Source organism: Gopherus flavomarginatus, chromosome 5 (assembly GCF_025201925.1).
Source record: "Gopherus flavomarginatus isolate rGopFla2 chromosome 5, rGopFla2.mat.asm, whole genome shotgun sequence".
Lineage (NCBI taxonomy): Eukaryota > Metazoa > Chordata > Testudines > Testudinidae > Gopherus > Gopherus flavomarginatus.
In genome coordinates, this window is record NC_066621.1 from 21,587,497 (window position 1) to 21,603,914 (window position 16,418).

Genomic DNA, 16,418 nt, shown 5'->3' on the forward strand with positions numbered 1-16,418 from the left:
GAGTCATATAGGACACTCTTCCAAGTCGATATTGAACCAGCTGTGCTGAACAAGGCATAAAACCAACATCTTGACCATTTGTGATCAACAACTCTGATTGCCTAATTACTGTGACACAAATTAATCTCTCTGTGTCTATCCTGTGGAAAGACCAAAGAATCCCCTGGGGTGAGATGTCTCTCCTCGGGTGTGACCAAGGAATAACTACGGCTCATTGCATTGGCCAAACATTCTCCAGTGTTCCAGCTGAGGAAGATTGCATTCTGGAGGATTGCTGTACTACTTAAACTGCCACCTTCCATCTCAGAGGTGGCTCTGTTTCAGCAACAGGTGAAATGATCCTTGTACGGTACGCCAGTGTTTCAGCACTCTCTGGATGAAAGGGATTATATAAAAGTGTCCATCACTACTATTATGCATAGCAAGAGCTAATTCTTTTTCTAAATTTCCCAGGCAGCTGCGAGACCAAGGAGAAGGAGATTTGATGGGCCAGAAAATAAAGGAAACTGAACTATTCCAGTGGATGCTTCACTCAACAGTGAACTCATTGGGGCAAACTTTCTGCTGCTGTAAATTGGCCCACTGACATCAGTGGACCTGCACTAGTGGACACCAGCAGAGCAGAGCATTTGGCCCGTCAATGAAGAATGGTTCTCCCTCTAATTGTCCTCCTGGAACAAACGGTCCCATCCTTGGGTCAATTCAAAAACCAGACAGAATCTTTATTTTATTCAGCTGTTCATATAGTGTGTTGTCGAACCCTTCTGAATAGGCCATGGGACACAAGTGTGTGAGAGCCAAGCTGCTGGGAACTGGGCCACTGGGAGAGGATAAGGTCCGCGGGAGGATGTTATGCACAGAATGAAATGCAGATCTGATTCAGTTCATCTAATCCTAGAAGAGAGGCTCAGGGGAATAATTTCTTGTTCCATCATCCCCAGAAGGACCACCTTTCCCTTGGCTTTTGCTTCATGTAATTTATTCCACAGCAATTATGTTTTTCAGGTCAAAGACATCCGGCAGCCACCTTACAGATCCTTCATTTTTCATACTTACCTTTCTGAGGGTGATTTTGGCTTTTTGAAATCAACAATGAAGGGCGGAAGGCGGCAGAATGAATTAAAAGAATGAGAGAGAGAGACAAATGAGCAGATCATTCTGGGAAGGCACACAAAAATCTCCCATATGCCTTTAAACCACCTTTCCTCAGAGGTCCGCAGCCTAATTGTCCTAACTTTAATTTATCCTCCGGTAGCTCAGATGAGAAAGGAGACAGGCTTTATTGATGACATTTGCCTTCTAGAGACGAACTGTATGACATTCTCGAAGCTGCTTGGAATGCTATTGGACCATCTTTCTACCTGTGTGGCTGCTTTTTGACAAGAAGTTCTGTTGCCCTGGAGCTAGGTCTCCATGGTAACTCACTTTTCAGACACTCAATGGAAAATGCTGGCACAGAGAGGCTTGTGCTGGAATACTGATTCACACCAAGCGTCTGTAACACTGACTGCATTTTAATACCGCTCAGCTACCCAGTGGGCTAAAAATACACAGCACTCCATCTCCCCCTGTACTGGAGTAAACATCTTAAAGCAAGACTGTGTTGCTGAGCCTCTGAAATTCCATGAATCAGCTAAAATTAGGAAGCTGGCAGAACTATTGAGGAAATGTAAAATGTGTATCATGCCTCTTCCCTAATGTTACGGTGATGGGCTTCTCGTTGTGTTCCCAGTGCTGGATTGGGTGCAGAGTGTTCTACTGGGTTACCTAGGACGTGATGGAATCTCCATCCTTAGTCGTTTTTAAGGTCAGGCTTGACAAAGCCCTGGCTGGGAAGATTTAGTTAGGGATTGGTCCTGCTTTGAGAAGGGGGTGGGACTAGATGACTTCCCAAGGTCCCTTCCAACCCTGATATTCTATGATTGGGGGGTCCGCAGGTTATGTCTGCACTGCATTGTAAACCTGGGTCTTGGGACTCGGGGTTGCCAAGCCTCATCCTGCACTGTAAACCTGGGTTTACAGTTGCTGAGCCTGAGGTCCTAAAGCCATATGAGAGCATCCACACTGCACTATGCTGACCTTCTGACTCGGGTCTGTGGTTTGAGCTGCATCCACACTGCAAAATGACAGGGCTTGGACCTGCGTGACAGCTGGACTTGGGCTTTGATACCCCCCCACCCCCAGCAGAGTCCTAGCACACAGTGCCTGAGTGCTGGCTGACCCAAGTCTGACTGATTTGTGTATGGATGGAAGCAGGGCTCAGACTCAAACCTGAGTCAGAGCCTGGCTTAGTGGGCAGTGCAGACTGGAGCTGGGACCAGTCCACCATACTGGCTTCACTTTCTACACCCCCTGCAGAATGGAAGCACTTGAAGACCCAGTGACCTCCCTCCTCTCCTGTGGAGGATTGTCACAAAGATTTAGAGTGCCCTCAACTTGCATGGATTTCAACTCTGCACCTCGTAGAAGGTTGTCACAGACATGTCTGCACCACAGTACCCCCTGCTGGCTGAACATGATGCTGCAGGCACTCCCAGCCTCACTTTCCTCCTCTGAGGTGGGCTCCCTCAGCCTTCCCCACTTAGGTTGGGCTGGTGATGTGATTTAACCCTCTAGCCAAGACACTAACTAAAACTTAACCTCTTTCAGGGTAACAAAAATCCAAACAAACACCCTGCTTGGGCTCCTTCTTCAGCCCATCCTCAGGGCTCAGTTCCCAGCCCTTTCTGGCCTACTTTTCAGTTCTCTCCACTTTGGGATAGAATCCTGAAGCCCAGCCTGCTTCCCTGAAGTCCTCACAGATCTGCTTCAGGGCCTTCCCCAGCTGCTTAAGTTACTTCCTATCATTTTCCCCCCAAACTGAACTCTCTGCCCTTTGATAAGGCCCAGGTGTTTATTAGGCTGTCATCTGACTCCAATTAGTCCTGCCTCCTTAGGCTGGGTGGCTGCTAATTATGGCACAGGCACTGCTGGTCCCATATCACCATAAAGGGCCAGTCACCCTGTGACAAAAAAATGCACTCAGCACCTCACTAGTTTGAGTTCTTACAGAGATAGCCTGGTGTAAGAATTCCCTCCAACCTGAGGTGCCACGCCACAGAAATATTAGTAATTCCCATTCTTCTAGGATTGCGGGACACCGGCTGAGCTGTGTTGTGGTACACCGTTGACTGGTGTAATGCACCAATCCGATTGATGGACCTCTGCTTCTTGAGGAGAAGGTCCATCAGGAGAATGACACTTTAAATATAGGAAAGGCAGGGCCTGGATGGCTCATGGGGCTGGTGATGGGAACTGGGGACTTTCATAGCTTGTTCAGCAGTTCAAATGCAGGGCCAAAAAATCATTTCCCTTTGAAGGGTTTGTGGTGGCCTCTGTGAAATAATCGTATGTTGTCCTTTAGCTGAGCAGTGAAAAGTGCTTCAGAAGCTATATTGGGATTGGAAAAGGTTCAGAAAAGGGCAACAAAAATGATGAGGGGTATGGAACGGCTGTCATATGAGGAGAGATTAATAAGACTGGGACTTTTCAGCTGGGAAAAGAGATGACTAAGGGGGGATATGATTGAGGTCTATAAAATTGTGACTGGTAGGGAGAAAGTAAATAAGGAAGTGCTATTTACTCCTTCTCATAACACAAGAACCAGTGGTGACTCAATGAAATTAATAGGCAGCAGGTTTAAAACAAACAAAAGGAAGTATTTCTTCACACAGCACACAGTCAACCTGTGAAACGCTTTGTCAGAGGATGTTGTGAAGGCTGAAACTATTACAGGGTTCAAAAAACTAGATAAGTTCATGGAGGATAGGTCCATTAATGGCTATGAGCCAGGATGGGCAGGAATGGTGTCCCTAGTCTGTTTGCCAGAAGCTGGGAATGAGCATCAGGGGATGGATCATTTGGTGAACCTGTTCTGTTCATTCCCTCTGGAGCACCTGGCCTTGGCCACTGTTAGAAGACAGGATACTGGGCTAGATGGACCTTTGGTCTGAGCCACTATGGCTGTTCTTATGTAGAAGCATTAATGAAGCCTCTCAGAAGCATCTTGTAACTAGATGAAGAAATTAACAAAGAGGGTGTGGGGTGCATGGCGAGTGTATTGTTTATCAATTGTCTTGACTTGGGCACTGATAAGGCCCCCATTATTGCTGAATGTGAGCCCCTCATACTCTTTAATGGATTAAGGCTCACATACCTCTGTGTTCAGGCAGGGCTTTTATGCCCATTGTACAGATGAGGATCTTTTAAAGGCCTAATGTTCCCCGTCCCCGCCCCCCCCCAAAAAAATTCTCTACCTTTCCCCTCCATTGCTCTTAGACACCTTATCACTGCTGGTTGGTCATTCTTTTCTGTTTCATAGAATGAGAGAAATTAGGAAGGGTGTGATGGGTTCCTGCTGGGGTGTCAACTGGAACTGAGGTACCCCTGAGCCCTCTGACCCCCCAGCCTGGGCTCCCTCTCACACTTGCTGCTGTGACAAGTTGCAAGCTTGGAGGGCTTTGCACTTCCACCTGCATTCACACAGGTGGAGACACACCCAGCTGCAGTCACACAAGGGCTCTCTACCCACCAGCCTAGGATCCCAGAGCAGTTCTGTCTTGCTCTGGTCAAATCTGGCCAGTACATGGGTTTAATATGGACGCTGCCTCTCCCTCAGTGTGAAGAGGACCAGGCCCACTTGTGGTAACCAAGCTGAGATTTTCCCCAGACCTCTTAGTCAAACACACACCGCTTTGGATTAAGACATAAAATAAATTTATTAACTACAAAAGGATAGATTTTAAGTGATTATAAATAATAGGAAACAGATCAAAGCAGATTACCTAGTAAATAAACAAAACTGCAAACTGAGTTTTACACACTAGTTAGGTAGGATATGAATTAGCAAACTCTCATCCCGACTGATGAACAGGCTGGCAGATTCTTAAGGCATAAGGTGCCTTGGCTTTCCCAGGTTTTCATACACAGGCTAGCAATCCCTTAGCCTGGGGCCATCACCTCCCCCTTGTTCAGTCTTTCTTCCTCAGGTGTTTCCAGGTATGTTCTAGGGAGTGTGAGGTACCATCATGATGTCATCCCCCCCGCCCCCACCCTTTTATATCTTCTTCTCCTCACTTGCTGGAAAGCTCTTCTGCTGTGACCTGGGTCCAACAGTTCCCATTGTGTAGTGTTATCTGAGAGCTTTCCATTGCATACAGTTCCTGGGGTAACACTGGTGCTTGTGTGCATTTCCTCTATAAGCTATTAACATTGTTTGGCCTTTTTACTGTTGTACCTGAAAGGCTGCTTGTGGGTGTTTGCAGCCTCACAATGTGTTTCAGTAACATATACCTAGCCAAACTTCATAACTTCACATACAACCTAATGAGATATTACTGTCTAGCAGATCAAGACTTTTAGAATGATCTCACAAGGCATACTTTGTACAAAACATATCCTAGTTACATGACAGTGGTGAATCTTGAGTGTCACAAAGGGGAAAGGACATTTTAGGTAATTTTTGTCTGTTCTTCGAACAGTTTCATCCTGATGACAAGAAGATTAAGGCAATTTTTTCCATCAATTCCATGTAAGAAGGAAAATAAAATAAACCTGTATGAGGATCTCGTTCTCCAGCAAAAGATAGGTTGAGAGTTCCACTCCTTACCTGTAAAGAGAAGCCATTCATGGTCTGATTTATTTATTAGCTTGCATCACATTAAATTACCAGGAACTGGACATAATCAACAAGCTGTCCTCTGACTCCTCTGCCAAAATCTCAATCTAGGCCCCATTAGAGCAAAAGTCTGAAGTGTCAGAGCAGAAATGGACGTATAGAGAAGGCACAGCCAGGAGAGCTATAGACTGCTGATGAATTAAACTGCCAAGAGTCCATGGAAGACAAGATGGATCTGCGATGGGGGGGGAGGGGGAATTATTGATGGCAGAAAGCTTTGGGCATTTAGGGGCTGGCTGAGTTCTTCACGATTAAGCATATTTGCTAGCAAACCAGGCCTCATCTACACTGGGAATTTGCCCTGATTTCAGCAGCTGGTGTAGTTACATGGGAGGAAGCCCCAGTGTAGAGAAGGCAAAGTCAACTAGTTGCACTGATGGAGCTGAGATAATCTGCACTGGGACAAATCATGGTTCAAAGCACTGTAAATAGGTTACACCTACTGCATGAATTGGTGACCAGCCAAAGGTGGCTGCTATTAGGGACAAAATCCCTAAGATCTTTTTGCAAGCAGCTAACTTGTCCCAAAGGTATTTGTTATTCACCAAGCTGTTCCCGAACTCATTTTTGGGTTGGTCACTGTAGGATATTCATGCAGAGTGATTGGGCACCCAAGTCACATGGTATTGGGCCTGATCCATAGTTATTTTCTGATGATGATGATGATGATTAGAGAGTCTAGATACCTCACTGGTCTGGGCACTTGGGTCTCATATAGCCTTGGAGAATGAATGGTGTTTTCAAACATATCCACTAGTGCTTTTTAAACACATTTTTAAACTAAGACCTTGTTTACACTATTAAGTTGTACCTCTTTAACGACACTGGTGTGGTTAAAGAGGTACAACTTCCCTAGTATAGATGCAGTTATATAGAAATAAAGGTCCTTATACTAGTATAGTTAATCCCATACAGAAAGAGGAATAATCTATGCTAGTATAAAGCACCTTTATACCAGTATAACTGTGTCTACACTAGGCTTTTATCAGTGTAACTATTTCAGTTAAAAAAAATAAGTCATACTCCTATCCAAAATAGTTATAGCAGAAAAATCTTAGTGCCGACCAAGCCTTAGTGATGTTTAGTTAGCTAGTCATGGTTAACCCCTTTGGGATAGGTCTACATTAGGGCTTTGTCTACACTAAAAAGGGTTTATTGCTATAGCTAGAGAAGTAAGCCCACCCATTGGAGATGCAGCTTATACCAGCCAGAGTTCTTTTGATGGCATAGTGTCAGCCAGTTCCCCAAATGGAATAAGCTGTACCAGCAACTGCATCTACACTATAGCTTTTGCTGGCATAGTTACATGGGTGATTTTTTCCACACTCCTGTCCAACATAGCTATGCCAGGAAAACTTTCTAGTGTAGATCAAGCCTAGAGTTTTTTACCTTGTGTTACTTACCAGGTTAATTGAGTTAAACCACAAATGTTTGTACACTCCCCAAAAGGTTTGTTCACTCCAGACTAGCTTTTACTGATCAGCCTCTCATGCAGACATATCCTTTGGGGATGCTGTGTTTTTTACCCTTTATTTACCCAACCAAAATAATCTGAAGAAAAAACACCCACACGGGCACAATCAGATCTCAAACCACCATATTTACCAAATATACCCACCATTTCAGGCCTAGCGACACATACACTGCTGTGCTGGCTGGCATTCGGCAGCTTCTAAAACACCAAATACAGTGAGCAGCATTACAGGGCTCACAAGCTACTTAAAAGGATACTGTCCTATTCCTGTAAACCACAGCAGTGTCAGTGACCAAAACACAAGCAGGCATCTCTAGTGGTTAGAGCAGGAGTTGGAAGTCTGGAATAGGCATCCAGGCCAGAGTCGGAGTCAGCGGCCAGGCATAAGAGCTGAAATCACAAGTCAGGAAACAGAGCCAAGGGACTGGACCAACTTGCCTGGAATGAGGCCAGGCTGGGAACAGGAGCTGTCAGAGCCATGTGGGGAGGAAGGGGGGCGCTTTGAGCAGTCAGTGAACTGCTGCAGAGTTTATGAGTGGCTCTGCTGACTCTTCAAACAATGAGGTGGGGTAACCAATCAGGCTGTCAATCCAGGCCAGCTGTGCTTGTTAGGGTGCCCAGAGACTGACTCTGCTGCAGGTCCTGTTTCCTGACAAGGGATGTTGTTAGATTGTAAGCTCTTTAGGGCAGACACTGGCTTTTGCCATGTGTATGTACAGCACCTAGCACAATGGAGCCCTCTTGGCAGGGCCGGCTCCAGGGTTTTTGCCACCCCAAGCAGTGGGGGGAAAAAAAGAAAGCCATGATCACAAATCGGTAGCAGCTCCACCATACCGCTTTCTTCTTTGGTGGCAATTCAGCAGCAGGTCCTTCCCTCCAAGAGGGACAGAGTGACCCACCGCCAAATTGCCAAAGAGCCCGACGTGCCGCCCCTTCCCCTTGGCCGCCCCAAGAACTTGCTTGCTGAGCTGGTGCCTGGAGCCAGTCCTGCCTCTTGGTTCTACCATCAGACAAAGAACAGTAGAGTAAGTGAGTATGATTGTAAATGTAGCAGATCAAGCACTCACCACCATGGTTCCTCCTGCTGGTCAGTCCAGGAATTAGTTCTTTCCAGCCTCAGAGCACTTCCTGCTGGCCAGCATCTAGCCTGCCACAGGCCCCATGTCTCTCCCAGACCCCAGTGCCCCTTACCTTGGGGTGCTGATCCACAGAAGTCCCCATACTCTGGGTCTTCCCTCCCCCTATGCCCACCTTGCCTCAGTGGCTACTGTCAGTCATCATCTAGCCCCCTTTTCCTGGGGCAGGCTGCAGTCTGTTATAGCCACTCACCATTGGCAAGGGGGTTCGACCAGCTGCCTCTCCCTATCCCCAAGCTGCACCTCTGCAGCTCCAGTACCTCCGTAGGCCTTTAACAAGGCTGAAGCTCAGCTCAGCTCAGCTCAGCTCAGCTCAGCTCAGCTCAGCTCAGCTGCCCTGCCCTGCCCTGCCCTGCCCAAAGTACTATGTACTCCCAGGCAGCTAGATCCTTCTCACTCCAAGATTGTAATGAGACTCACCACCTTCATCCCAAGAGCCCTTCTTATACTGGCCCAGCCGGGCCCTGATTGGCTGTCTCAAGCCCGCTCATGATTGGCTCCCCAGGCCAGCCCTTTCCCAGGGCTGTTTTCAACCCCTTCCAAACTGGAGCAGGGTGATCGCCCTGCTTGACGCCTTCAAGGAGCAGTGGGCGCTGTCCGGGGTTCTCTGCTCGGTGTCCCCATCAGGTTCCCTTCTTATGACCCTTTGACAGCAGTCCTGTCCCTGTTCTTTTATTAGTTGTCCCCCGTAATCAATGGGTTTGGGGTCCTGTGGGTCCTCCCCTCCCAGAAACCCAATAGATACAGTAAGAGATAGACAAAGGGCCGCTATCAGAAGACCTCCCCTGCTCTGGCTGCCCAGCATGGGTCAAAGGGCTCAGTATGATACTTACCACTGATTTCATCCAGCAACTATTTGATCAGCTCCTCCCCATTGGGAAAGTCTGCACTGTCTGTCTCTCTCTCTGCCTCGAATCCCTTACATGAAAGAGGGCTGCTTCAATCAGCCCTTTCAACGGCAGGACTTGAGCAACAGCTAAGTTAAAACAGGGGCTGCCGGCAGATCTCTATACCCCAGGGTGGGCAGGGAACAGCTTGCTACAGGCCACTTGCCTTTCGTTCGACCAGTTAGCAGCGGAATCAGAAGTGACTGGTTTATCAGGAGCCTTTGAAGGAAGGTTGGCGGCTGAGCATGTTAGTTGTGGTGGGGAGAATCAGGAGCCTGGGGCACATTTGATGCACAAACACAGCTCCAGCAAAGGGGGAAAACTACTTATTCTACTTGCCAGAGGCAACACAGCTTCCTTAGGTGATAGGTCGACTGCCTGTTGGTCAGGAGTCAGGCCACACCTCAGCTCCATGCTGCTTCTGTCTTCAAAGGAACCAGTGAAGAGCCAAAATTCTGCTCACAAGTGCATCAATAACTCCTATTGCAACCAGCAGGGGCTGCACATCAGGGGCAGAATTTGGCCCAAAGGGTTTCAATGTTTCTATCTCACAGTATCTATCAGCCTTCTCAGTGAGGTTAGAATTCCTTCTTAGCCCCAGCCTGGATAGTAACATTGTGCTCTCATTAATTATTATTTATTCCCTTTGTAGTAGTGCCTCATTGTGCTAGGTGCTGTACAACCATATGACAAAAGGACAGCCATGGCCCTGGCTAGCTAGCAATCTCAGTCTCACTGCTTTGATTTTACAGTGCTGAACACTAATAGTCCCCTGAACTGAGCTAGCATGTGCCAGGCAAGAAGCTTGACACACTTCACGGAGGTGAGTAAATATAATTATCTTCATTTTACACATGGACAAACTGAGACCCAGAGCGACAGACTTACCCATGGGCACAGAGCAAGTCAGCTGCCAAAAACCCAGGCCTTTTGACTCCCAGTCCCCCAATTTAACTACAAGACAGCCTTAACATCTTCCTTTTCTGTACAAGATTGGGATTGGTTGCAACAATAGCTCTGATCTATGAACATAAGAACATAAGACTGGCTGTACTGAGTCATACCAAAGGTCTATCTAGCCCAGCATCCTGTCTTCCGACAGTGGCTAAGTACCAGGTGCCCCAGAGGGAATGAACAGAACCGGGCATCATCAAGTGATTCATCCCCTGTCTTCCATTCCCAGCTTCTGGCAAACAGAGGTTAGGGACACCATTCCTGCCCATCCTGGCTGATAGCCATGGATGGACCTATCCTCCATGAATTTATCTAGTTCTTTTTTGAACCCTGTTATAGTCTTGGCCTTCACAGTGTCCCCTGGCAAGGAGTTCCACAGGTTGACTGTGTGTTGTGTGAAGAAATACTTCCTTTTCTTTGTTTTAAACCTGCTGCCTATTAATTTCATTTGGTGACCCCTAGTTCTTGTGTTATGAGAAGTAGTAAACAACACTTCCTTATCTACTTTCTCTACACCAGTCATGATTTTGTAGACCTCAATCATATCCCCCCTTAGCCATCTCTTTTCCAGGCTGAAAAGTCCCAGTCTTATTAATCTCTCCTCATAGGGAAGCCGTTCCATACCCCTAATCATTCCTGTGGCCCTTTTCTGAACTTTTTCCAATTCCAATGTATCTTTTTTGAGATGGGGCAACCACATCTGCACACAGTATTCAAGATGTGGGTGTACCATGGATTTATATAGAGGCAACGTGATATTTTCTGCCCTATTATCCATCCCTTTCTTAATTATTCCCAGCATTCTGTTGGCTTTTTTGACTGCCATTGCACACTGAGTGGATGTTTTCAGAGAACTAACCACAATGACTCCAAGATCTCTCTCTTGAGTGGGAACAGCTAATTTAGACCCCATCATTTTATGTATGCTGATACCAGAGCATCAGAGTGAAACTCAGGGAAGTGGACATCTAGAGCTAGATCTGAAATGTGTGGGAGGAGTCCTTCTTCAGGGCTAAATATATATAACATTTATTTCTCATTTCCATGGTCTGGCTTTACACGCTTTTCACTGCAGTGCTGAAAGATACATTGGGGTGACAGCAAATGAAACGTGGAATTGCAGTGCAATATGGCAGCTATATAGGCTAGTGCCGGTCTGCATATTCTGCCAGTGAAGCCTGGAAGAGACAGCCCTTTTCTCCTTCTCCAGTGCAATTGCCACCATAATGATGCATTTAGTCTTGGGCATCTCTTTCCCTGAAAGATATTGACAGATGGGAGGCAGCCCAGATGCTGACACCTCTGCTGGGTTTTGTTCCTGCCTGATCAGACACTTGGGGCTACTTTTCTAGATTAAAAGCAATGCAATCAACCATCTGGCTCAGCAGCACAGGACACTTCAAAGCAGCCCCCCTCTGCCCATTTTACAACATTGTTTTTTTGCTTATTAAATCCCCTTTATTGCATTCTCCAGCTCATCGCAGGCTCACCTGCAGGCATGTGGTGCCCAATGTCTATTTTTGGATTTGCGCCTTTGTCCCATTTTGTCTTTCAGTCTCTGCTCTAGTCTCTCAAGGTCTGTCTCGTTCTGGCTTTTTTTTCTCCTCTCGCCGGCTGACTGCCTTTCACTTTTTCCTGTCATTCCACCTGTATTTTCTCTCCTCTTCCTTTCTTTCTGTCCTGCACTTGGAAATAAGATACAAAGTGCTTTGAGGGGGAGCTATAAATCCAATCTGGTGGCAGGGGGAGGGTGTCTTTTTGTTTTCGGGGAGGAAATAGGGCTTGTGAGTATGTTGCAGACTCATTCCCTATTCCCTCCTCTCTCGCATTGCCTGTGATGGTTTTATACACAGAGGCACTGCTGAGCCGAGTAATACAGTCCAACAGCAAAAGTCTTGCCAAAAGAGACTTATTCCAAGGGCTTGCTGTCAAGAATGGGAGTCTAGAGAAAACACACACATGCCCTTAAATAAACAGCAGATTCCCTTACAACCCCCCCTTGATCAGTTGGAGCTCAGGTTGTTGCTGTACAATAGTGTTTTCTGTTCCCTGTGTCCTCTCTCAACTGTGGTACTTTAATCCCCCCGTATTCAAATATTAGAAATTATGATTAAAGTCTCCCTGATTATCCCCCAAAAGAATGTTAGCGTGGTAAGCAAAACCAAACAAAACCAAGCAGGAAATGTACCATTCAGCACCACTGCTTCAAACGGGGAGCCAGAATGCCTGGATTCTCTTCCTTCTGCAGAAGGGAGTGTGGTCTGATAGTTAGAATGGGGCATGGGGTGGCAGACTGGTTTCTATTCCTATCTCTGTCGCTGCCTCATCAGACTATTTAAGGGAAGTTACCCAAGGCCAGATTTTCACAAGAGCTCAGGGTTAGATTTGCCACTTGCCCTGAGATTTTCAAAGTAATTCAGCATCCAGCAGCTCTCATTGGGATACTATTGGTCAGATTTTCAGACAAGCTCAGCACTCATCATGCATGCTGCCTTCTTTTGAAAAGCTAGTCCTTAACCTCTCTGTCCCTCAGCTTCCCCTTCTGTAAAATGGGCACCATGTCCAGCCTCCCAGGGGTTCTGGCGAGGACTGGTTAATTAATATCTACAAAGTGCCTTGAGACCCATGGGTGTAAGGCTCACTAGAAATACAAACGATTGTGATCACTATTATGGAGAAGAGCAGATAGTCAGCTGCATCCTTCCCAAGTGGGAATGTGTATGTAATTTACAAGCCATTCTTACCCCAGCATGGGTTATTTCTTTTATCTGCCAGGAATCCACCTTTGGGCTTAGTTAAATAATCCATCTTTTCCCCACCATCAAACACTGGTACTGCAGCCAGAACACTCATCTCTCTGTCCCTCTGGGCCAGATCAGAAAGGGTTAAATGTCCCCTGGGAGGGGATCCTGCCTCCTGAGTGTTCCAAACTCGCTATAGCAACTCTATAGCAACTGGCTTTAAACAACTACTTCGGGATGAACGCAATGCTTGGCTGGACTCAAGCAAGGCCTCTGTGTCTTGCTAGTAAACAGCAGCTCCCCAGTGCAGCAGCGGGAGAGGGACTCTGCTGCACCTGCCCGCATCCCTCATCTCTGCTTCCTCTGCTCTCTGGCTTGTTCTTTCCCCCGGTGTCCCGCTGGCCTGCCATGTTCACACTGCAGGTGCCATCATCAGCTTGTGCTGATGAACAGTAGGCTTCTTGTATGGCTCTATCCCACCACAGCATGAAGGCAGCACAGATACAGCAGCACAGGAGGCCACACCGTGTCACAGCTGGAGAAGGGGACCACAGACCGGGTGAGGTGGGGTGGGGGGGGGACTGGATTCTCTGCTTGATTGTGACCTGCAGCCGGGGGTAGGAGGGCCCAATTTCACACTGGCTTCACAACTGTCACACTGGAGCGACTCCACTAATGTCAGTGGAGTTACTCCCTGTATTTGCACAGGTCTGACTGGGTTCCAAGCTTCAGCTAGTGCAAACGGCTGTCACTCCAGTGCCTTCTGATTTACACCCTGCAGAAGTTTTGGCCCTACATCCCTCTGTGACTGTGACATCTTTAAACTGGAGACAATGATAGGTGACCCTACCTTTCTAACATGCTTTGATCTCCGCAGTTAGAAGGTGCTAGGGATGTGCCAAGTATTATAAAGACAGGCAGTGTGGTCTAGTGAATAGAGCACTCAGGAGAGCTGGGCTCTATTCTGTTGGCTGACTTTGAAACCAGTCACTTTCTCGCCCAGTGCCTCAGTTTCCTCATCCATCAAGTGGTGGTGATGATCCCGACCCTCCTTTGCAAAGTGCTTTGAGATCTAAGATGATAAGAGAGAGGTGTTATCAGCTCTCAGTGGATGGCATCTGTCATAAACAGATAGTTAAGGGTTAATGCCTCTTTTACCTGTAAAGAGTTAATCAGTTCACCTAGCCTAGCTGACACCTGACCAGAGGAACCAATGAGGGAACAAGATGTTTCAAAAGGAAGGAGGGAAGTTTTCCTTTGTTTAGAGTTTCAGTCTCAGCCTGAGTGAAAAAGATCAAGGAACCAGCCTCTTACCAGAGTAGTAAGTTTTAGAAAGGGATAAATAGGTTTATGTTTATTTTCTTTGTAACTTGTCTTGGTACCATTAAGGAAATTATCAAATTTAGGTATTCTTGTGTGTATTAAGATTTTTGCCCAGGAGAATATCCTCTGTGTTTTGAATCTGTTGTCTGTGAGAGTAGCTGGTGTGCCAATCTCTCCCAGAAGGTTTTCTTTTACCTTTCTTTTCTCTAATTAAAAGCCTTTTTTAAAAAAATACCTGATTGATTTGTTCCTTGTTTTTAGATCCAAGGAGGTTGGATCTGGATCCACCAGGAGTTGGTGGGAGAAAGGAGGGGGGATGGTTAATTTCTCCTTGTTTTATGATCCAAGGGGTTTGGATCTGTGTTCACCAGGAAATTGGTGAAGTCTCCCAAGGCTACCCAGGGAAGAAAGGTAGTGCTTGAGAGTGGTGGCAGTGATACCAGATCTAAGCTGGTAATTAAGCTTAGAAGTGTCCATGCAGGTCCCCACATCTGTACCCTAAAGTCCAGAGTGGGGAAGGAAACTTGACAGCATCTGAGATTAAGATATTTGTAGCCATGAGGGATGAGATTTTTAAAAGGAGCCAATGAGAGTTAGGCACCCAACTTCCATTGTGTTTCAATAGGATTTGGGCACCTAATGCCCCAGGAAAGGTTGGTCTTGCTCTGCTCTTGCCCCTCCAGGAGGTTGTGAGGGCTTCCTCCAGGAGGTTGTGAGGGCTTCCTCCTTTCTTAACCCTAACCCAGACACCTGCCCTAATCAGGCCTTGTTCTCTCACTGGCTGTGGAGGATTACTTTACACCAGAATCACAGCCCTTCATGTTAAGGCACAGACACAGCTAATCACTTCAGAGGGGTTTGTTTGCTTCCAGCTGGATAAGAATGTATAAAGCCTTGGGAAAAAGCAGGGGCCACATTCAGTAGATTCCCACCTTACTGAGATTGGAGATCCACACTGCTATCTCAGGACCAAGAAGTCTTACTTGGTAGTGATGATCCCCCTTCTATCTCCACTGCACCTCTCTGGACCATAATCCTCTGCTTAGATTGACTTCAGGGTGCGCATCTGTTGTGGAGGATGAACTTACTGGATCGCAGTAAGGACCCAGGTTAGAAATGCTAGTAGGTTTCTATTTATGGCATCTTCTGCTGTTTGAACAACAGCAGGTATCTTACCTGGAGTCTGCTACTGCAAATGCTGCATACAGAACTCTCTGGGACGAGCCACTGGAAAGACTGCACCTAGCTTTAACTCCTGGAACGAAAGAACCCATTTGCTGCAGCAGCCACAGCCCTGTCTGGGGCAGGAACCTTTGATAAGCACATCTTAAAAGGCTCTATGGCAGGGGTGGGCAAGCTTTTTGGCCTGAAGGCCACATCGGGGTTTTGAAACTGTATGGGGGGCCGGATAGGGAAGGCTGTGCCTCCCCAAACAGCCTGTCCCCTATCCACCCACTTCCTTCCCCCTGACTGCCCCCCTCAGAACCCCCGACCCATCCAACCCCCCCCACCCTTTACCATGCTGCTCAGAGCACCAGGACTGGCAGTTGGGCTGCCTGGCAGGAGCTTGCAGCCCCACTACCCAGAGCACTGGTACGGTGAGCTGAGGCTGCAGGGGAGGGGGGACATCAGGGGAGGGGCTGGGTCCCGCGGTCCATAGTTTGCCCACCTCTGCTCTGTGGCAATTCAAAGCTCAGCTCCCATCCAGTCTCAGGGCTGCAGACCAGTCCAAAGGGTATTAGGCACCCCAAACCAAAGTTGGGCTGCTTTTGACTGAGATGAAGCAGAAAGGAGTTGCAAGAGAGGTGCTTTCCTGTCGGTAGGTTTACTTTCCAGATGTGTGAAGCCACAGAGAAAAAGGAGATGAGGGGAAGAAAAGAAAACTGGAAATCCTATTTCCTTTGTCTCTCCAGGCTAGGGCAACAGCTGCTCTCTGGCTCACTCCTTTAGTCCCTTTCTTCCGATTCAATCTCTCATCAGCTGTGCTGCATCTCTACAGCTCCGCTCCCCTTTTCAGGAAGTGCCCTTTTACTGGGCAATCAACCCATTTGGTTTCCTGTAGCTAGGCTGCCCCCCTAACTCCCCTCTTCACGGTTTAACGCTGAGTAGTTCAGTCTGGCTCTCAGCCTGAATATCTGCATACATGTCTGCTGAGCTACTTTCTATATGACTATTTCAGTCATGTAG

At 47.2% G+C, this 16,418-nt stretch overlaps 1 protein-coding gene across 2 annotated transcripts in view; it reads right to left on the reverse strand.

Moving 5' to 3' along the window:
- Positions 1 to 4,877: 4,877 nt before the first annotated feature.
- KCNC4 (potassium voltage-gated channel subfamily C member 4) overlaps positions 4,878 to 16,418 on the reverse strand; it is a 65,870-nt gene continuing 54,329 nt past the window's right edge. The window contains exon 4 of one of the 2 annotated variants that reach the window (XM_050956182.1): positions 4,878 to 5,647. In XM_050956182.1, coding sequence (XP_050812139.1) covers positions 5,490 to 5,647 — 158 coding nt within the window. In that variant the 3' untranslated portion in view covers positions 4,878 to 5,489. The remainder of the gene's footprint in view (positions 5,648 to 16,418) is intronic. The other variant, XM_050956185.1, reaches the window with a different exon arrangement.